This window comes from Lissotriton helveticus, chromosome 8 (genome assembly GCF_964261635.1).
Source record: "Lissotriton helveticus chromosome 8, aLisHel1.1, whole genome shotgun sequence".
Classification (NCBI taxonomy): Eukaryota; Metazoa; Chordata; class Amphibia; order Caudata; family Salamandridae; genus Lissotriton; species Lissotriton helveticus.
The window spans coordinates 332,852,326-332,875,652 of NC_136069.1; the positions used below are offsets into that span (position 1 = coordinate 332,852,326).

Below are 23,327 nucleotides of genomic sequence, written 5' to 3' on the forward strand. Positions count from 1 at the left end.
CCCCACCAGATATTGGAATTGCTGTGAAGTTGGCTGAAGAAAGTTCTGAAGAAAGTTCTCTTTTCTCGACGTGTGAAGATGTGTGTGGTTTGAGGACCAAGTTGATGTTCTGACTTGCTGTGTCCATTTTAGCATATTTTCCCTCAATGAAGCGTCCCAAGGTAAATACCATGATGAGCCAAAGTATGAGGATAAATGCACCAAAACCCACCCAAAATTCAATCCATGGAGAAACTAGATATGTTTCTTTCAGTTGTTTCAAAAGTTCCTTAGCTTTGTCTTTAAAGGATTTTGATGATGGCTGTGTCTTTTGTTCGCTGAAGCCGTCAGAGGAATCATCGAAGTTGATGAAGTAACCGGATGCAGTTCTGTCAATTGTTCCAATTGGTTCAGGATTTTTGTTTCTCGCATTTTCACTTGGTACTTCTGTATAGATTGGTGTGTCTCTGCTAAATGTCTTTATTTGGGTTTTCAGAGGTCTAAGTTCTATTGCATTGTTGCATAGTCCTTGTTGTTCTTCCGTAGGTGTTTCGAATGTGATGAGCCTCTTTGATAGGACCTCTGTACTGGTAGCAAACCTTGGTGTTCTGCTACTTATTGGGAGTCCACTTGGCCTACTGTTGGTTATCGGCCACATGTTGTGGTTTTACCAGGTCGATGGATACAACTCGGTTCTCCTTTTTTCCAGCAAGTGGCGGTAGTACAACTGATCTTGTCCCGTTGACAGACAATACAGGAACTGCTTTTCTGTAAGAAGGCCCAAATTCCTTCTTTACCGCGATCTTCTCCCTGACTAGATCCCCGACTTTTGGAATCCAGACAGGTCTTGCTGGGACAGGTGGTGATTCTTCAGTGGTCGTTGGCTGTTGTTTCAACTGTATGTTGCTCAGGTCTTTTCTTGTTTTGTTTAAGTCCTGCAAAATAGCCAAACGGTCTTTGACATCAAAGCTTTTTTCTGTTACCACTGAAGTCTGACTATCAAGGTCAGAGATCAACATCCTAGTTCCGAATAATAATTCGTACGGACTGAATCCCTTCAGAGAATTTCTTGGCAAGTTATTAAGACTACGTTGGACACTTATTAGATGTTTGACCCATCCAGCTCCCGAACCTAATACCTTTGCCGTTATAGATTGCTTTATGTCACGGTTTTTTCTTTCAACAATTCCGTTCCCCTCAGGGTGAAATGGACAAGAGTACCGCAATTGCACGCCCATGCTGACCATGGCCTCCTTATAAGCCCGAGAGCTAAAAGCAGGACCATTGTCCGAATGCAGAATGCCAATTGCGTATGTGCCGATAAAGACTCGCAAATCTTTTATAACAGTTCTGGCGTCAGCCGTTCGCTGGGGCCACATCCATATGAATCTCGTGCATGAGTCCACTGCGACCAAGATATATTTATAGTTACCATCCCTTTGTAAGGGACCGCAGTGGTCTAGATAAACACAGGCTAATGGTTTATCCGAGATTAGAAGGGGCGTCTGTGCTGGACGTCTCACAGTTGATACTTTCATTTTTTGACATATTTCACATGCTAGAACATAGTTCCTTGTTTGTCTTCTCATTTGTGGCCACCAGTATCTCTGTTTTAATAATGATACAGTGGCTGAGACGCCAGCATGGGTAGAAGCAAGCCCTTCGTGTGCCGCTATTATCAGTCCTAACCTATGTTCCATGTTTGGAATTGCCCTATCCCCCACTCCAGGGATTCGAGCAAAAGGAACATTGTTTGTATCAGTTATGTATGAGTATTTTACTGGAAAGCCTTTAGGGAGTGGTTCTATCGAATCCTTTTCTGAAGCGCTGACAGCTTGTAATATTTCGCTGTCTATTTTTGTTTTTGACCGGGTGACGGCAGCTACGGAAGCCGTTTGCACAGCTGCCTTCGCGGCCTCATCAGCCAATGAATTCCCTGCAACGTGAACGCCATCACGTTGATGACTCAGTGTATGTATCACGTGAGTCTTTGGTAGTTCTTTTTGTAAAAGAGCTACCTGTTCCCAGAGCATTTTATGCTTGATTGTGCCACCTTTCGCATCCTTGAAACCATTCTGAAGCCAGATCTGCAAGTATTCATTATAAGATTGAACGCAATAATACGAATCGCACACTATGAGCGTGGGGAATTCTCGATCGGTATTTTCAAGCGCCATCTTGAATGCTAGTAATTCAGCTCGCTGAGCTGTACAATCTCCTAGAGATTGTGTTTTAGTGAGGGTTGGTTTAAATTTCCCTTCGTGCCAACGACCTTTAACAATCGCGCACGCAGCACTGTAAGCTTGTTTACCCCCTACTGCGGGTTGTGCTGATCCGTCTGTATATATTATACAGCCGTAGTCATCTAGAGGCAGAATTTCGGTTGGCGGAGGACATTCAAATTCATATTGGAGAAATTCTTGTGTTTTTAAATAAGGATCAAATTCGTACATCACGTCTGTTGCAGCAAGAGAGTTAGCCCATTGTATCCATCTTGGATGGAGTGCTTTAGCATTTGGAATGCTTGCCTTTGTTACCGCCTCTAAGGCTGGTATTGGTGTCACGATTATTATTCGTTTACCTTGTGCCAGGGCTCGTTCTTTCGCTATAGCTGTCTGTGTTGCTGTAAGAATTTTTTCCGTTGGGCTAAATTTCATTTCAGCCTTAGTGTACAAGTGTGATTTGAATGCAATTGGTACCTTATCTCCCTCATTAGAGGTTAGGTATGTGAATCCGCATCTCCCTGGGATGACTCGGATCACAAGGTTGCGTGTATTATCACGGGTTTCTAATTTTGTTTTAATTAGCATGTCTGTTTGTAAGGATCTCAAAATTTCTGTGTGTGCTTGAGTCCAACTGGATCTTTTAAAATCTGGTTTAATTAGATCGTAAAGGGGTTTGACCCTTTCTGCGTAATTTGCAATATATGTTCTTCCGAAATTTAGGAAGCCTAGAATTGACTGTAGGTTTTTTAGTGTTTTAGGAGCTTGGATTACGGCACATTTCTCTAGGAAATTGTCTGCCAGGCTTTTGCCTTCACTTGATAACTCATATCCTAAGAATAGGACCGTCAGATGGGCAATTCTGGACTTTTTGAAGTTGAATTTGTAACCCTCTGCAGCGAAACCAAGTATTATGGTGTTCACTCTTTTCAAGTGAGTCTCCAAGTCATCATCTGTTAAGTAAATGTCATCGACATAAGATAATGCTTCATCATCATATAGTTGTAGTAATTCTGTTACTCTTGCTGAGAATACCCCCGGGCTGTTCTTGTACCCCTGGGCTAACCGACAGAATTGTTTTTGAGTGCCATTTACTGAAAATGCAGTTAAATATCTGCTCTCTGGTGCTATGTTTTGACAAAAGAATCCGTTGGAGATGTCCAAGGTTGTTTTGTATTTTTTGCGCACTATGTTATTCATTAGTACAGCACTGTGTGAGTTTTGCACTGCAAAAGTTTTGCAACATGTGTTAAGGTGTCGGTAATCCAAAACTAGACGGTACGAATTGTCTGGTTTGGAGACCGGAAACAAAGGATTGTTCATTTGTGAGGTGCAAGTTTCAATCACCCCTTGGTATTCTAGCTGATCTAGTATTTCATTTACTTGTTTTTTAGCTTCTTGCTTAATTGGGTACTGCCTTTGTGCAGTAGGTTGTGATTTTAACTGGACTTTGTGAGGAGGAGAATCCTCATCCCATCCTACATGATTTTTATATAAAGCAGGTGCTAAGGCCACTGCCCACTTTCTAGCAAGTGTATATTTTTTATGAATCGGTATTTGATTCGAGAAGGCAGGCATAATTACTTCTTCGCCATGAGGGCACTCCCTGACAAACTCTGGTGGCCAGTCTTTTTCAGCTAGAAGGATGTCATAGCCCTTGGATAGGTTATCCCAAAATAGTCCCCTTATTTTCCTAGTCTTATCTCCCTCTATACGTAATGTTATCTCGTATATTTTGTGGGGCTTGCTAACTCTGGTATCTGCAGTTTCCACTTGAAGGTATTCATTCGTGTCCACTGTCTCCAGATGATTCATAAGGACTTTGCGAGCTATGCTCACCTCTGCTGCGCTGTCTAGCATTGTCTGAGCCCATTCTCCGTTTTTCAGTTGTGTCCTCAGTATTCTCGGCATTGTTAACTACCTTGATACTGGCTACCTTCTTTTTTGGAAATTGTGATTTCTTTTTCAGTTGAGCAGGTTCCTTGTCTTTGGACTTGGCGTGCTCTTCTGATCGTCCTCTTCTTTCCGATTTCTGCGAGGAATTCTGAAAAGATTGAGAGGGACGTGTATCAATGTCTTGATATCTATCAGGTTTTTTAATATTATCCCTATTTCTAAGGTTATATCTATTCCCAGAGGGTTCACTCTGAGGTGACCTTTGTCTCGGGTTTGGAGATTTCTCTCTTCGCCTAGGAGACCTTCCTCTGGACTGGAATTTCTTTTCTTTAGGATTGGATTGTTTATTTCCATCCCAGTTCTTTTTTGGTGAATTATTATTAAAAAATATTTTTTCTGGACTTGTAGTCAGTTGCGGTTTTACTGGTATTCCACCTAGACTATCTCTGCCTAGTTCTTCATAGGATTTTTCTATGATTCTGGCAATTTCAGCTGGTTGGTCTGCTATATCTGTCTCTTTTAACCTCTGGCGGATCGCCACGTTTGCTGCTTCACCCTTTATGTTGGCTAGTAATATAGCCGAGACCTGCTTGAAGTCTTTCAGTAATTTCATACCAAGAGTTAAAGCAGGTTCTGGACCGTATTCATCTTGAATTTGTTTTAGCACATCTGGTATCACCGAAATGGATGGGACACCGTGCGTTTTTGTGTAGATGGAAGCAAAGACTGTACCCCAAGTGTCACAGTCCTCAATGTGTGGTGCGATTCCCATTGGGAGACATAGTCAGAATCCTGTGTTTTTCTAATGGGGTGGTGTCAGGAAACACCGCCTCTATTTGGGTAATTTTCTGTGCCAACCAGAATGGTATTTGTTCCCGTTTAGCTGGAACTTTACCTAGGCAGGATTGGATGTTCTGTGGTGTGATTTTATTTGTGTTCCCCTGGTGAGGGGTCAGCTGTGGAATTTTAATCGCTGGCTGAATTGTTGAAGTCCGCATTACATACTGAACTAATTGTCTATGAATTTTTAGTAGTTGTTTTAGCTGTATTAATAGCTCTGCTGCAGGCATTCTTTCGATGTCTGGATGTGGTGTGTATCCGGCTAGGACCGGCCACGTTGCTCCTGGTCTTCCTAAAGGACCGAGCCTTGTAATGTGATTGTTATGTATTAGGGCGCCATCAAATAAGAGCAAATGCTCTTGGAATTTGAGTGGTACTTCCACCTCCTCGAAAGGAGTGTACGTTTCAGGAGGTTCCTCTACTTTGTAATAGTGGAAGTACTTTGTTACAGCATTTGCTGCTGGAAAATGTATCCATGTATAGTATACCTCTGTCTGCCGATATTCGTGTGCCTCAATTACGAATATGACTGTGCCACCTCTAGGTGTCAGTCCATTTTCTATAAGTTTTAAGGTTATAGATCTCCTTTTAATGACCGGAATAAGTATTATATCCGCGTCTGCTGCTTGCATGGTAGCATCAGCATCTGCTATTTCAGTAGCTAATCTAATTGCCTCTCTTTCTCCATCGCTGTCTCCCATTTTACTGACAGGATGGTATTATTTTTGTTTGCAGATCAGGTTTCTTTATGGAAACGGAGATTAGGTGCACAATATTTTGGAACTGTTTTATCCTTCAACGTTGACTAGACCAAGAACCATACATAGGAGTTCCCTCCTGCGAGGTTTTGGAGGATATTATAACCTTTCACCCACTCCAGACGTCTTTGGAGTATTTGGGAAAAGGGGTCTGAGTGAGAAAGCACGACTGAGTTACTCTAAATGTCTTACGTTAGTTTTATCGCCCTTTCCAAACGCGTTGGGCGCCATGTAGTGTAGCTCCTATTTTCCCAATAGGCTCTGCGCATTGGAATAGTGCCTACAGCAGTAAAGGCCTAGGCCAGACGTTAACTAGGTCTACTACTGTCGATACTAGACTTAATTTTTGGGTTTGCCAGCTAAGCTCAGAGTTCGCTAGAAACTTTCTCGAATGTTCAAGGAAGGATTAACTCCCCTGATTAGACAAGAAGGGATTTAGTTTCTGACAACCATAGAACATGACAACTTTGCTCTCCCCTAATCAAGAGTCAATCTCGAGAGTCGTGTGAGCACAAGGCAATTATTTTACTCAGTCAGTACGTGCATTCTTAGTCTCATCAGAATGTAGAGAAAAGGAAGAGACGGGCGTGTTCAATAAAAGATGTTATTTATTGATCAGTCTCTTTTCTCGTACAAGAGAAATGGATCGATATTATTGCGATACTTATAGTTAAGTAAAGTGCATACATTAGAAGCAATAGTATAAAATAATACTGTAAAAACATTGATATGGTTTCTGAGCCATATGATGTTTAAAATGATTAAAATATATTTACATACACATATACATTTGACTAAACGTACTCAACTGGTGTTTCTAAATACGCCTACCCCGTGTACCTGACCTAAGTCTAATGCGTGGGCGGGAATAGAAAGTTACAGTTTAGTTTAAGTTTGTTTTTGCCAAGTGAATAACTAAGGAATTCTCTAGGAGGGGTTATTCAGTTCTGTACCTGGAATTTAGGATGAATGAGGAATGGTATCTCTTTCTCTGCTCTCGATATTCCAGGCTGCCTGCGAGGGCTACCCGGAAGCGCCGGTGCTGGGTCTCTCGGCTTGAGATAGCAGCGCGTCTCTCAGCGCGTCAGGAAGGCGGGGCTGCTGCCTGCGGGGTCTGCTTCTGCTCTCGGCTTCGGCAAGTATGGCTGCTCCGTCTTGTCACCACGCGTGTGTTTGCATAGGGCAAGGTCAGCAATATTTATACCTTAAAGGTGCCGGGATTGACGTAAGGATGGACATAGGTACGTCAATAAAGATGTCATACGACTTGCTCGTTAGCACATTCTTTACTAAAGTTCTCTGTGAAATCAAAACAATGGCCGCACGGATTATCCAGGTTGTCATAGGTTTGATTTGTTATGAGAACGTCGTATGCCTTATCAGGGGCTGGAGGAATGTCGCTTGTCTAATTAGATCTCAAGCGTTATGACCTAATCAGATAACACGTTCCTGTGCCGTAGTGTGACTGCGTCAGATAACGGTATCTGCATCATGGGGAATTTCTTGCCTCATGGGCTGACTGTTAGTTAACTAGCTAGGTAGCTTAACCAGAATAGGGTCAGGAATAGGGGGATCGATTCAGAACCTATAGAAATACACGACAATAAGGTATGGCTGTATACCCTGCGCAAGGAGCCTCACAGGAGTGTCACCATCTAGGAGCCGGGCTCTCTGGTGTCCCACAAAGTGAATGTTTAAAGCACATGACATACTTTTTCAAGCACTGAGAATACTGGAGGTTTGTTTTTTCAGGTGATCAGTATTGCAAAGTTTATGAGGGAACTGTAAAGTGTACTGTGGTACAGCTTATATATGGTCTTGCAGCATGCTCTGGGTTACAGTCCATGGGGTTCTGGTGGTTACTCCTGAGTGTACTATATGAAGGGTTCTTAAAGTACAAGTCTCTTTCATGCACTTTACTCCCAACAATTTTGCCATACTGTAATGTGTACTGTACCCTGCGGCACTTTGTAGACTCCTAATATGTACTGCACCCAAGAACAACTGCATGAGGTAAGCTTGTAAAGTGCCTAGTGGTACAGCGTTATCTGAAAGCAATTTAAAGTGCTCTGTGATCCAGTCGATAGAAGGTGCTTGAGGGAGGACATATGATCTTGTGTCTAACGTGGTGATTTTGGAGCCTGGGGACAAGGGTTTTTAATGCCAGCTGCGCACTTCACTGCATATTTTATAATTCAGGGTAGGCCACTTAATCTCTCGTGCCTCAAATTGTATACATGTGAAATGTAATTCGATTGTGTAATTCCAAGATGTTATTTCTCTCTTGATGTACACGAATAAGCACCTACTGCTGTGTATAACGTGCTGCACACGACAGAGAGCATTTACAGTGGTACGGATACTACATAAGTGTTTGTAAAGTACTACAGACAGAAGCATAAACCTAGAAAAAGGATGAACCCGTGAAACTGTTTAAACCTTTCAGTTATAGAACCTCCTCGTCACTGTAACATCTGTAACTAAAACACTACCAAAGATTCTTGTAAAATACTATGAACCATAGCATTCCCTAAAATCAGAGCATTTATCGTTTAGAGCACTTTAAGGCCTGCTGCCTTAAAGTGCGCATCTCTTTGCCACATACACTCGGTGACTTGTTTTGAACAGGGGAGCTAGGATGCGACAAACATGGTGTAGTGGCGGTCTAGTCTTTCTGTTCCCGGAACAGGAAGCAGACGACGGGAAGCGGAAGGCGGCCATATTGTTCTACTGGCGCCGACCGCTGCCCACCAGAGTTGCTCCCGGCGCTCCGGGTGATTAAAGGTTTTCCAAACTTACCGCTCCATAGTGGTTATTCATTAAACCCTACAATGGCGACGAGGGTCGGGGTGTGAACCCACCGACGAACACTATACGCCGAACATCACGCATCCCGCGGGTGCGGCGGCTAAGATACCCGGAGCGCGGCAGAGGAGCCGTCAGACGTCCAGGAAAAGGCGCAAAACACTCGAGGCGCCCCACAGTGCAATCACCTGCACCTGCACCAACGTCCAGGGCGGGGAGGCACACATTAGCCCCTCCAGCGCTGATATAGCCAGAATCAAGGCTCACAGGCATCAGGGGACACAGTGCTCATCCGAGGCACACTGGGATCACAGAGTCACGGCATAGACCATTGACCCATCCCCAGTGCCGTGCATCCATTCAGGCACCCTGGCAGAAAAGCGGAGAGTAGCTGAGGCACCTGACTCTTCCTACCACGTTGAAGAGGAGGTCCGCCAAGGACTGTCGAGCCCCGCGAGGAGAGTCCAGGAGAGGGAGAGTGACGGAGAAGGTAGTGGAGAGGACACAGCGAAGCAGCACACGCCAGGTAGTCCACCCAGTCGGGCGATCCAGACTGCGACAGACAGGAGGAGAGTGCCCAGAATGGCAGGTCAGACTACGTCCCTCACCCAAATGGTACCGTTTCTGACAAAGGGCGGCGAACCGGAGATGAAATGGAAGGACTGGAAATGGTATTTCCTTAACTATCTGGAGGCACTGGAGGAAGAAGGTGACACCCCGTTTTCGAGCAAAAGGAAAAAGAAGATCCTACTACATAACTTGGGTCCAGAAGGGATCAGAGTGTACGACACCATAGTCAAAGGTGAGAGAGTCGCCACGGACACGGAAGTCTTTGATCACGCCATCGCTGACCTAGATGCACACTACAGACCGGTGGTGTGCGTCGCGATTGACAGATCCAACTTCTTTCAGAGGAAGCAAAAGAGTGGCGAGACGGTGGACGAGTACGTCGTAGCGTTGCGGAAATTGGCCCTCACGTGTAAGTATGGCACGCTTCACGATGAACTAATCAGGGACCAGATTATCATGCATACGTCCAGCTCTCACATACAGGAAAAGTTGTGGGTGAATGGAGATGCCCCACTCAAAGAAATTTGGGCGATGGTCAAGAAAGCAGAACTGTCAAGGAGGTGCCCTCAAGCAGCAAAGAAAGAAGCCATGGAGTCGCAAACACTATGCAAGATACTAGCGCCCACCAAAAATGTCCGTTCAAAGCAGAGCGACACGCAGAGGAGTCAGGGAGGTGGAAGATCCGACAACTTCACCAAATACCAGACGGACAGCAAATCCTACAAAGGAGGTAGACCCCACTGTTACAGGTGTGGTAGCAATGCCCATCTAGGAAATGACAAGGCGTGCCCTGCGTTCAGGGCCAAATGCTCTTACTGCAACATTTTCGGACACTACGAAAAAGTGTGTCGCAAGAAACCTAGGAACGCAATGGTACGTTTTGTGGACCAAGGACAGCGGGAAGACGCAAGCGACCGAGAAGACACAGTGGAAGAAGAGGAGTTCCTTTACATAGACGTCCAAGTACTGGAAATGGAAGGTTCGAACTCAGATAAACCCAGACTTGACATGCACATCGGGGGAATACCACTGGAGATGATCGCAGACAGTGGAGCGCCCATATCCATCGTTCAAAGGCAAGTTTGGGAAGACAGATTCGCGCCAAAGATCAAAGGGAACCTTCTACCTCTGGATGTGAGACCAGTCACATATACCGGACAAAAGATTCCCATGTTGGGGTACTGTCCTCTCCTGTTCGAATTCAGAGGCCGCCAAGCACATTGTAAACTATATGTCGCAGAGAAAGGCCCTTCGGTGCTGAGCTGGAAGGACCAGGGAGCGTTGGGAATCCAGCTCAACCCGGGAGGAATCGAAAAAATCTTACTTATGGACATGGATAACATGGAAGACGTGACGTTGTGGCAGAAGGCGTACCCCAAGGTGTTCAACGGCCAGATTGGTGAACTAGGTAAATACACGCATCTCATAAAGCTAAAGGAGGGAGCGGAGCCCGTTATGCACAAAGTGAGGAATATCCCATTACGCAGTAGAGAAGCAGTGCAAACGGAACTGGACAGACTGGAAAGAGAAGGAGTGATCAGGGCGATTGAGAGTGCAGAATGGCTCTCACCCCTAGTGGTAGCCCAAAAGCCGAACGGCAAGGTACGGCTCTGCGTAGACCTCAGAGAATTGAACAAAAACATCGTCATAGACAAATTCCCCCTACCACGAATCAATGAAATGCTGGCGAAAACTAAAGATGTCAAATGGTTCTCCGCGGTAGACTTGTCGTCAGCCTACCATCAAGTGAAACTACATCCGTCGTGCAGCCATCTCACATCTTTTATCACACCCTTTGGTTGCTACGAATTTGTGAGGATGCCCTTCGGCCTAGCTTCCGCCGCGGCAGTCTTCCAGAAGATTATGCACAGACTTCTAAAAAACTTGAAAGACGTCCTATTCTTTCAGGACGATATTTTAGTGATGGGAAAGTCGAAGCAAGACCATAATGAGAAACTCCACAAAGTGTTGCGAAGGCTGCAGGACAATGGGCTTACTGCTGAGTGGTCCAAATGCAAATTAGGAGTCCAATCCGTCACGTACCTAGGGCACGAGGTGAGTGGACAAGGGATTACTCCTAAGAGGACAACCATGAAAGCCATTCTGGAGGCACCCACTCCAGGGAAGAAAGAAGATGTTCGGTCATTTCTGGGAATGGCCGAGTATTACAGCAAGCTCATTCCCCATTTCGCCACGAAAACGCACTTTATTCGTCAACTCCTCAAGGAAAAGAATAGGTTCCAGTGGGGGAAAGACGAGCAAATGGAATTTGACGCACTCAAGCAGGAGATGAGCACCGCCATTCCCCTCAAGGGATTCGACCCGAGTGCAGAGTCTATCCTCACTACTGACGCCAGTGACCGTGGCCTTGGGGCAGTGCTGATGCAAAAATCAGAATCCGGAGAGCTGTCGACTGTCAGTTTCGCCTCTCGCTCGCTAGCCCCCAATGAAGAGAAGTTCAGTGTTGTGGAGAAAGAAATGCTGGCGGTGGTCTGGGCGATGGAGAAATTTAGGCAATACTTGTGGGGAGCCAAGTTCCTAGTGAAGACAGACCACAAACCACTGGTCCGTGTACTAACATCCAGCGGCCACGATCATGCCACACCCAGGATTGCCAAGATGACTCTCAGACTGTTAGACTTCGTCTATGAAGTGGAACACATTCCGGGACCGCAGAACAAAGTTGCGGACTTCCTGAGTAGGGCAGCGGCCATGGACGAAGCGGGAAGCGGAGAGAGACAGGAATGGGAAGGATATGTGGTGGCCACCATCCAAGACACGGAAGAAGTGATAAGTGCCCAGGAATGGGAAAAGGCATACGAAGAGGACACGGATCTGGAGGCAGTGAAAGGGTACGTCGTCCATGGATGGCCGGAAAAAAGACACTTGAAGGAAGAACTGAGGAGGTATTGGGAAGTCAGGGACGAGCTGTCTCTGGCGGAGAACCCTGTATTCTTACTCCGAGGTGACAAGGTGGTTCCACCACAGAACATTCTGGATCATCTGATGTCACTACTACATGAAGGGCACCAAGGAATAACGAAAACGAAAGCCCTGGCCCGACAAGCGTACTGGTGGCCGGCCATCGATGCGCAAGTGGAACGTCATGTGCGTAAGTGCGAGTCATGCGCAAAGGCGGACAAGTCACAGAGCATGCTGAGACCGCCCTTGGGGAAATTCCCAGTTCCGGATGGACCGTGGGAGATGATGGACATAATGGGCCCAGTCCTCGACAAAGCAGGAACTCAGAAATACGCAGTAGTAATCATCGACAAATACTCGAAATGGCCGGAAATAGAAATTGTGGAACATGCAGACACTGAAGCAGTGGTACGTTTTTTACGTGCCACGTTTGTCAGAGAAGGAATCCCAAAGATAATAACGTGCGACAACGGGCCCCCATTCACTTCAGCGAAGTGGACTGCCTTTACAAACAGAAATGGAATCGAAGTGAAACACACACCAATCTATCACCCAGCTGGTAATGGTCAAGTGGAGCGTTTCAATCGCGTAATTATGGGAACCATACAAGCAGCCATAGATGATGGTTTGGACTGGGAGAAGGAATTGGAGAAGATGATTTGGGCGTATCGCATCACACCTGGGAGCACAGGATACAGCCCGTTCAAGGTTTTAAGAGGAAGGGAGGCCTTCACAAAAGACAACACGGCGTGGAGGAAACTAGTAGTGCAGAGCAAGTGGTCACCTGCTGTGGTCAGAAGGAATTTGGAAAGGGCACAGGAGGTATACGCCGCTCACTACAACAAGAGACGGAACACTCAGAAAGTGGACTTGGAGAAGGGCGAGTGGGTTAGGGTGAAACTGGCAATCATGAAGAGAAAGGGAGAAAGCAAGTTTTCACCTCCCTTGAAGGTGGTAGAGCCCTACGCCCGTTCGGCCCTGCTAAGTGACGGCAAGATATGGTCACTGGACAGAATGGCGAAATGCAGTAAAATCTTGAAGTGGGAAGAAGGGACGATGGAAGGTGCGGAGTATGTAGAAGACGAAGGCGAAGGCGAACGTAGGGGACGGTATGGAGAGAATGTAGATGAAGGAGAGCAGCACGTGGAAGATGGAGAAGGAGAAAGGAGAACAAGAGATATAGAGAGGAGTGGACGCAAAGCAGAAAGTGAAGAGGAAGTAACGGACAGAGAAAGTGACGGTTTGGGAGAACGAACAGAGAGCAAGGTATCGGAAGGAGAAGGAAGCAGTGAAGGAATGCAGACCCGTGTGGGGAGGAGAGTGAAGGTACCAGAGAAGTTTAAGGACTATGACATGAACTGGAAGTAAGGACTTGGTTACATGTTTGGGGTAAATGCATAAAGGGGGGAGATATGTAGTGGCTGTCTAGTCTTTCTGTTCCCGGAACAGGAAGCAGACGACGGGAAGCGGAAGGCGCCATATTGTTCTACTGGCACCGACCGCTGCCCACCAGAGTTGCTCCCGGCGCTCCGGGTGATTAAAGGTTTTCCAAACTTACCGCTCCATAGTGGTTATTCATTAAACCCTACACATGGTAGTTATGACTGAGGCTGAGAGGAAGGAGGCAAGCATGAAAGACACTGAGTAGGAACTCTTTGAGTTCCCATCAAATTACCAAAACCTAATGGGACAATGTAACCTTCCACAATATGCCAGAGGCCTGAAATAACTGGAGGAATAAGTGTACAAAGTGAACAAGCATTGCCAAAGCTGACTGGTCTGGCTCGGGTCGGAGTGGAGCAGAAAATAGGCCCGGACAGCAAAATATAACTGGCACCCATTAGTCAATTTGCTAGCTAAAAACGTGGCCCATGCTTTTAAATTGGGACAGTTTTGAACTAGAAAACAGATGCTATTTATGTGTCTTGCAAGATATGCAGGACTGCATGGATTTGATCTTGCTACATGCAATGTTTCTTTTAACATCAGTGCTATCAACAGTAAAAACTGCTAAGCAGACCATACAAAAGGCCACAATAGCCAAAAACCCGGCCCCCACATTTAGCTTTAAGACCAACCTGTTGGGCAATGCCCAATTGTCTTACAGGCCAGTTGGACCATCTGTGTGACTTGCATATTCAGCTAGGACCATACCTATTGGCTTTGGCAATGATTGTTTAAAAAAAGGGTGTTATATCTTTGCCGAAGGATGTCATAAATATAAAGGGGTTGGGTATTCTTTGCGTTAACACCTGCAACACTACAGCAATCGTTTTCTAACCCAGACAAAAAATAAAACTAGAATCTAGGAAGCGGAATAACATATGTGGCATAGTCACAATTAATATTGTCTTACCATTTGATCCTAGGTACCAATTAACCTGACCATGAGTTCTGTTCCAAAGTAGAGCACCAACAGAACTGATGAGGGCCATGACGAGGAGGATGCAAAATAATACCAGGATTTGCATATTGGTCACCTTTTCAACATTGGACCTCTTCAGGGGGGCTTTTGTTGAATTCTGAAGGATACAATAAATAGTGGTGAATAAAAACCGTAAAGACAGACTTCAAGTATAAATATTCTACCACCATTCGAAAACAACGACAACTCTACCATTCTACAATTAGTGCATGGCAAACACCTCCTCTAGTATAAATCAAATTAATTTTAGTAATATAGTAAATATTTTATTTCTGTGTTTTTTGCGACAGTTCATTGTAAATGTAGTGGCTCATAGATTTCATTCTATATAGTCCCCAGCTCAACATTTGCTTAGGAAGTAGTATTGTTCTGCTATTTGTACAATTTGAATTTGTGAATTTATTCACAATTTTGGCTCCAAAAGTTACATGTTAGGTCTTTCCCAACTTCTTCCAGAGGATTTACTGAATTTTCGGACAGCGGAGACCGACAGCAGGGAAATTAGAAGGCGAAAACATCATTAAGCCCCCTGAAACACTGCCAGCCCAACCGCCCGCATCAGGAGCACAGCCCTGGCGAGGACTGCACGTAACATGGAGACCGCGGAGGTTCCGACCAGGCAAGCTGAGGTGAGACGAGAACCAAAATGGTGGCCGCTGATGCTGGGGACCCGCTTTGCTGAGCCCAGGAGCCGGGGCGCTGCGAACACACATCAACTGCGGTGAGTCTCGCTGACCGGCGCGTCTCCTCCCCCCCCCCGCCACAGTAGGCAACCCGGAAAACCGCCCGGGAAGGTCCGGAGCGGACGGGTGCGTGTGGCGGTAGCAGGCTGAAGGGGGCTGGCGAGACAACGGAGGACCGGGGCTGGAGCAAACAGCGCCATTAACAGCGCGGACCCCGACTCATACCAAGAGTCTGACGAACTCCTGCTCTACTCCCCCATGTGTGCACCGTAGACTGAGCCTTCTCCCACAAGCATAAAGGCACAGTGAAAATCTGCTAGTCTACCACAATTTAAGATCCTGCAAGGGAAGTTGGACCGTAGCGCTAACCCAGCAGGATTACATTGAAGGTCTAAGACGTGGGTGACAGGAGGTAAGAGACCTCCCCTGATACCTATATAAAGAGAAACGGACGCACAACCCACAGAGGCCCCTTAGCGACCCGCTGCTTTAAATACCACCTAACTGCGTGACAGCATTGAAAAACTGATAGAGGGAAGCTAACAACTGTGAATTTCTCAGACAAAGTACTAGCTCAGGAGCCGAAAGCTGGGGCTCGAACTGGGAAGTGGTGCACCGCAAGGCACAGAACTGATCACAGCAACGGTATAGTGAGTAACTTGCAAAATAAGCAAGGATGGTAGAAGCAGTTGATCTCTGATGCCAATTGTAGGTAACTAGCGGCGAAGACATGACGCAGGAAGACACTCGCTAGTCTTTCTAGAAATAGAATACCAATAAACCCTGTTGAGCCCCAGATGGATTTCACGACTGTGTTCCCATTGACAGTCAGGCTGAATTAATCACAATGGAAGGAACTAAGAATACATCATAAACTGTAAGATACAACAGCTTACGAATATAATGTAGCCTATCCAAGACCGCAGCCTTCCCACAACGTACCAGCAAAAACAAAAAGTGGCCCTCGCAAAGCCAAGAGCTGTGGTGTGGGACGTACCAAATATAAACATGGGAAGCAAGCAACCCAAACTCAATTTTGAGAAACGATCAACATGCCTACAAGAGCCTCTCACAGCTTCACTCACTGTAGTCCCCGAGACCCAAATGGACTCTGATCAAGATGATGACATCTGTGCAATGATGCGTAAGGTACGAGGCAGCCTGAAAGCCATTGACACCAAATTTGAGAACATGGCGGAAAGAACGGACTACATGTTTTGCCTCACTCTAAACACAAAAGTCGGATAGACACACTGTAACAGCGAGTCTCGGACTCAGAGGATCGTCAGGAAACATCACGAGGTAACATGCTCAGTATGGAGAGGATCCTTGAAGTGATCAAGTCCCCGAGACCCAAATGGACTCTGATCAAGATGATGACATCTGTGCAATGATGCGTAAGGTACGAGGCAGCCTGAAAGCCAATGACACCAAATTAGAGAACATGGCGGAAAGAACGGACTACATGTTTTGCCTCACTCTAAACACAAAAGTCGGATAGACACACTGGAACAGCGAGTCTCGGACTCAGAGGATCGTCAGGAAACATCACGAGGTAACATGCTCAGTATGGAGAGGATCCTTGAAGTGATCAAGGCCCGCAACGAAGATTTGGAGGCGAGGTCCAGAAGGAAGAACATCGGTATCACGGGGATACCGGAATCGACCAACATCCAAATTATGGAACGATACATAGAAGACTTGCTTCAAGACCTCTGTGCAGATGATCTCACCCTGATGTTTCTGGTGGAACGTGCACATCCCTCTATCTCCCCCCACGGTCTCCACGATTTCCAACACAGCACACCCACACCCCCACAGTCCTCCTTCCAGCCTCCCCAATGCAATCGACCCGAGACCCTTGGTCTCCTCCCTTCATGCTCTCCACTCAGACTCCACAGTTTCCAACACAGCACAGCCTAACCTCCTCAGCCCTCCTACCTGCCTCCCCAACGCAATCGACTCAAGACCCTTGGTTCCCTCCCTTCATGCTCCCCACTCGGACTCTAAGACCGGTATGCCTCCAACGGCTTTTGTTGATGCAGATCAAGCTAGCCCCGCTAACACACAACCCACCCCTTCTATGACCCCTAATACAGTCCATCTTAACCCTCCCAGCAACTCTACCGTGTCCCCCCCCTTACATGGATATCAATACTCTGCACTCCAGAGCCACCAAAATAATTCAGGGCATCCACTTCTCCATCCTGGATCTAACGAACCTCCTTCACCTCGCTGAACTCTCCTTCATTAGCCTCAAGCCTCAGCTGAACCCCACTTCCCCTCCTATCCTAGAGCTCCCCAAAGACTCACTACCGACATCCTTGAGGAAATTTTGCCCTCATAAGCACCCTAGCCAACTATCGGAGGAGGAAACCCTAGCCCTCGCCCTCTCCTACAACCCTTCCCTCGTCACAACAAATTCCCTAGACCTCACTGAAAAGGAAATCCTTGACATTCTCCAGGACCATAATGCAGCCCCACTCACTTGCCTATCAGACGTGAGTGCTGAACATCCCATCCGCACGGTCGCTATAAACTCCTGCAGATCAGCTCCCCTCTGTAACAGAAGAGTGATCAGAAGCAATCTAGCACCTGTACACCGGTCTGCCCCGACTCCCGACACCACCTCCCTGCCCTTCCTGACTGGTCTCTTAATTAACTGCCGATCGGCAGTAAAGCATGCCGGCGATGTCGCTGCTCTCATCCTGAACAATAACTCCGACTTAGATATTCTAACAGAATCATGGCTCAATGATTCCTCATCCCCATGCCTCGACCTCTTAGTCCCCCCCCAACTAGAACATTGCTAGGCTAGAGAGACAACATAACAAGCAAGGTGGTGGCCTCACCTGCATCTATCGCTCTAACCTCCTTGTCACAGAGCTTCTGGCGGATACTACTGATTCCTGTGAATACCTAGCCCTCTCAATTTGCAGTAACACCACCCAACTGTGCAACCTGCACATCTTTTACCACCCCCCAGGCATAAACGACTCCTTCACTGACCACCTCATTGAAATTCTCACAGCAAAGAGTTCCTCCAACGCCAAAGACATTTTCCTCGAAGATTTCAACCTGCACTGGAACGATCCCAAGGATCCTCATGTCAATGCCATTAAGGACCTCCTGGCCGATCAAGCCCTGACCCAAGCTTGTTCACTCCCAACCCATTCGTAAGGGGCCACTCTTGACGGGATCATCTCTAAGGAGGCAACCGTCAAGCTTATCTCTATAGACCCCTGTGACTGGTCTGACCACCACGCCATTGCCTTCCTTCTACCTGGCACCCACAAGATAAGGACACCACAACCGGTGCTTCCCAAACGCTGGGTCAGAGAAACAAAGAACCTGGACCGCAAGGAACTTGAGGTCTGTTGCAAATCTGACCCCCACCCCACATATCACATCGGTCAGTGACCTCAATGATCACTACTCTGCAACTATGTTGAACATTCTGGATGACCTAGCCCCTCTTAAACTAAAAAGAACTCAAGTCAAAGATAGAAACCCATGGTTCACTGGATCCCTCAAGAATGAGAGGAGATCCCTCCGACAAGGCAAAATAATCTGGAGACAGCACCCCTCGGCCGCTCACCTAAAACTTCTCTGCCAGGCCAGAAATACATACAACAAGAACATCCTCAACTCAAAAAAAGAGTTCTTCAGAGTGGAACTAGGAAATGCCCAAAACAGACCTCGCAAACTCTTTGAGCTGGTCAAATACCTATCGAACAAATTGGCCAAAACATCGAAAGAAAACCCTAAGTCTCATCTCATCCGAGGAATTCTCCTCGTTTTTTGCAAACAAAATCAAAACCTTTGGTAACAAACTTAGTTTTGCCTCACTCTCTCTACCAACCCCTGACCTTCCGCCTCCTCCTCCCCTGCCTCTACAGTCCTCACCTAAGAATTAAGCACACTGGACTGACTTCTCACTCTACGGCAAAGACTCGGTTGCCAAAATCCTTTCCACCTTAAACTTGAACAACCATTTAAACGACCCGCTCCCTTCTAACTGTCTTGCGACCGCTGCCCAATTAATTATTCCTAGCAGGACTGTGATAATTAACGCCTCTCTCCGGCAGGGATCTATCCCTGACTCTCTGAAAGCGGGCCAAGTCCTTCCCATTCTGATCCAGCCTCCCCAGACAATTTCAGACCGATTCCCAACATTCCTCTCTTAGCTAAAATGCTGGAGAAGTGTGTGCAACTGCAGCTAAGTCACCACATCAACAACTTCAACCCAATCGATGACTGCCAATCTGGTTTTCGACCTGGACACAGCACTGAAACCACCATGCTCCACATCGTCGATGATACCCTACAAGCCCTTGACCAAGACTAAACCTGTCTCCTAATCCTCCCAGATATATCCTCGGCCTTCGACACGGTCAACCACAGGAAGCTACTTGAACGCCTCAAACTTAGGATGGGATTAGATGGCCCTGTCCTTGACTGGTTTGGATCCTTCCCCCAAAACCGATCTCAGAGATTCCTAATCAACAGTAACCTGTCCGCTCCCTCCTTGGTCACGGTTGGAGTCCCCCAAGGATCAACGTTGTCCCCCACCCTTTTCAACCTTTATTTAGAACCCCTTAATGAAGTCCTTTGCACTGCAAATATCTCCTACCATATGTACGCCGAAGACACTCAGATCTACATAAAAATCTCATCTCTCAAGGAGATTCTCTACCTGAATGAGGCCCTGAAGCTGACCGTCCAATGGCTCTCCTCCAACCAACACAAACTCAATGCAAAGAAAACGGAGTTCCTTCTAATTTCCCCTCCAAAAAGCAACTCTGAGATCCAGACTTGGAATAAAGCCATCCCAGTCTTAAACTATCCCCCGACCATTGTGGACTCGGCCAAATCTCTAGGAAAAACCTTAGATTACAACCTGAACATGCGAGACCACATCAACTCAATGGCCAAATCTGCCAGATTCCACCTGAGCTACCTATGGAAACTGAAACCCTTTCTTGACGCTCCAGACCTAAAACTTGCAGTCCAAGCACCAGTCATTTCTAGGCTGGAATATGGCTGTTCCACCCTCTCTGGTTTACCCAAGATCTCCCTAGCAGCCTTAAAAGCCTGCCTCAATGCAGCCGCCAGACTACTTACCGGTACAATGAAATTTGATCACATCACTCCTCATCTTAAAGCGTTGAACTGGCTTCCTCTTGAGGCCAAAATTCAACATAAGTTGGCATGCATCACACACAAGGCCCTACATTCAAACTGCCCTGCGTATCTTACACAGAAACTTGTGATATTCGGAGGAAACAGAAACTCACGATCAGCCAGTGCCCTCCTACTCCAGCCTGCACGCTTTCGGGAAAAAAAACCTATAATCGGGCGTTCACTGGGGCTACACCAAGAATATGGAACTCCTTCCTACCCGCCATCAGTAGGATCCCCTCTCTGGCACGCTTCAAAAAGGAGGCTAAATCCTTCCTCATGGGTAAATTCCTCGGCTAAACCCCGTCCCACAACCACCTGAGACACTATTGCCTTCCTCCTTCGACCTCACCCCACCAAAAAACCGGGGGGCCTGTCTTCAGCAACTGTAATATTGACTATCCTTGGATACTCCCTTCCCTCTTGTATTCTGCACCTCCGTCCCGAATGTACAGTATACTCTTGTGATATCATGCCTTTTGTATGACTCTTTGACTCTGTAAAGAGCTCTGATACCCTAACGGGTCAAGTTCGCGCTCTATAAAACACTAAAATAAATAATAAATAAATAAATAAAATCATACCCTGGGCCCCAGACCAGCCCAGGGAGCTCCCCCGAGATCGATTATAGCTCGCCTACTTAACTATAGGGACAGAGACACTGCGCTGAGAGCAGCCAGAGATAAAGGAGGCACTCACTATCAAGGAAACAGAATTGCGCTAAAGTTGTGATCGGGGATATTGTATAGAAGGGCAATCTGGGATTCTCTGTGGTATAAGGAATAGTCTCAGCTGAATCAAAAAGGAATAACACAAACTAGAAGTACAATACTGCACAACACCAACACCCTATATATTAGCGAAGATATGTACCTCTCTCACGTCTTAGCAGGAGGAAGTGGAGCGGGAAGTCAAACTCCAACACAAACAGGCAACAGCGTGTAGATACGGAGAAGGGGACAGACCGAGCAAAACACTGGCCAATCTCCTGCGCAGACCCAGAGGCTCCCCCTTTATCACAGAATTGACCACCACGGAGGGGGAAATAGATCGCTCTCCACCAGCCATCCTATCCACGATGTGCAGTTTCTACACACAACTATATAAGCCTGACAGAGGACCTATTGAATGAATATTTTGATTGCATAGCACTAGTATGGTTCGAAAGAGCCCATCGTGAGTACATGGAGCTGCCTTTTATGGTGGAGGATATCGAACAGACCATAGGCGGTATCCCAGCAGACAAAGCCCCTGGCCCTGATGGCCTGACAGCCAAATTCTATAAAGAGTATGCTGATATTCTAGCTCCTCGCCTCTTGGCGGTGTATCATGAAGCCATGGAGGTGGGTCATCTTCCCCCCTCAATGAGAAAAGCCATTATAATAACGGTTTTAAAACCGGACAAAGACCCTACCCAATGCGATTCCTATCGCCCAATTTCACTAGTAAATATAGATGCAAAAATGTTCGCAAAACTCTTAGCCACCCAAATGCAACCTCTACTTACCCGAATAATATTACCAGACCAGTCTGGTTTTATACCGGGACGGTCTACTTCCCACAATCTCCAGACTCTATTTGCTTTAATACATTATCTGGCTCCACACGTCTCGGCAATCGCGGTCTTACTCGATGCCACAAAGGCATTCCACTCATTGGAGTGGAGTTTCCTTTTTCCGTTGCTACACCGAATAGGTCTCATCCCCATCTTTATCCAACAGATACAACTATTGTATACGATGCCCACAGTGCGTGTGCGAGTGAATGGACTGGTCTCTGAGCCTTTGAATATAACCAGGGGGACGAGACTGGGGTACCACCTTTCGCCCCTACTTTTTGCCTTTGCAACCGAGCCGCTGACAGCACGCATTAGACAACACCATACTCCTCGCAGCATGGGGTTTACATCACGTGGCCTATCAATCTCATTATACGCAGACAACATCACACTATACATGACTGACCCTAGTGAAAATCTGACACCCATGACGAGGGAATTGATTCGATACGGGGAACTCTCTGGGGTGCGGATAAATTGGGGCAAATCTATCATCTTCCCCCGGACCTCCGGCACTTGACAATTCGACATGGAGTACCCTATCACCTGGGCGACAGGACCAATACGCTATCTGGGGATTTCGCTGAGCAATGATCTTACTGAATTGTGGTCCTAAAACGATGGCAGGGCAATTAACTGGATCACAGAGAGGATACACCGGTGGAAGATGCTGCCCCTCATTAATGGGACGCATTGCACTGACCAAAATGATTATACTACCCAAGCTATTGTACCTGTTTGTTAACATCCCCATCCCTCTAACGACACACTTCTTCAAAACACTGCGCTCCCTCATGATCGAACTGGTATTGGCGGGGAAACAGCCCATGATAAGCATGGGAGACACTCACCCTACCACAATCTCAAGGGGGACTGGCCACACCGGATTTTATACTATACGCTTACAGCGCACAGGTGCACTTCCTATACTATTGGATACGCCCTACACCTTGTCAGCCACATGTGGCCATACAAATGGATAGAGTGGCGCCTCTGCCACTTGCTACCGCCATCTTTAAAGGCTACAAAAGACCACAAGATGAAGTTAATGCAGTGCATGCAGTAAAGGCGCTACAATGGGCCTGGACAGGACTGCGTAAGAGAGCAAAGCTACACACGTTATACGCCCCCTCGATGCAATTAGTGAATCATCCACAGATACCCCAGCGGTAGTTCGAAGGGAGTGAGAAAGAGCGACACAGCTTAAGATATGCAAGGGCAAGGACCTATTTCCCGCAGACACTTTCTTAAATGTGCAACAGATGTGCGGACAGACGCCCCCCCACAACAGCGGATATGCTCCTGTATTACCAGTTATGCTCCTCCTGCAGAAGTAGGTTCAACGCGTTTCCACACCCCCCCCTCGCCACTGGCTGCACTAGAAAACGTACTTGCGATTGAACACGGCTGCAAGCTGATCACCCTCATATATAACACCATGCAGCGAGAATCCCCACTCATCGTCCCTGAGGCTAAAGCAGGGAGGGA

General features: G+C 46.7%; 1 protein-coding gene across 2 annotated transcripts in view; it reads right to left on the reverse strand.

The window, feature by feature from the left end:
- The window catches only part of ATP8A2 (ATPase phospholipid transporting 8A2), a 1,791,179-nt gene that overhangs the window by 1,343,638 nt on the left and 424,214 nt on the right, over positions 1 to 23,327 (reverse strand). For both annotated transcript variants that reach the window (XR_013599395.1, XM_078655985.1), the window contains exon 10: positions 14,349 to 14,514. Coding sequence is in view for 1 of the 2 variants with exons in the window: in XM_078655985.1 (XP_078512111.1) it covers positions 14,349 to 14,514 (166 nt within the window). In the remaining variant the exon portion in view is untranslated. The remainder of the gene's footprint in view (positions 1 to 14,348; positions 14,515 to 23,327) is intronic.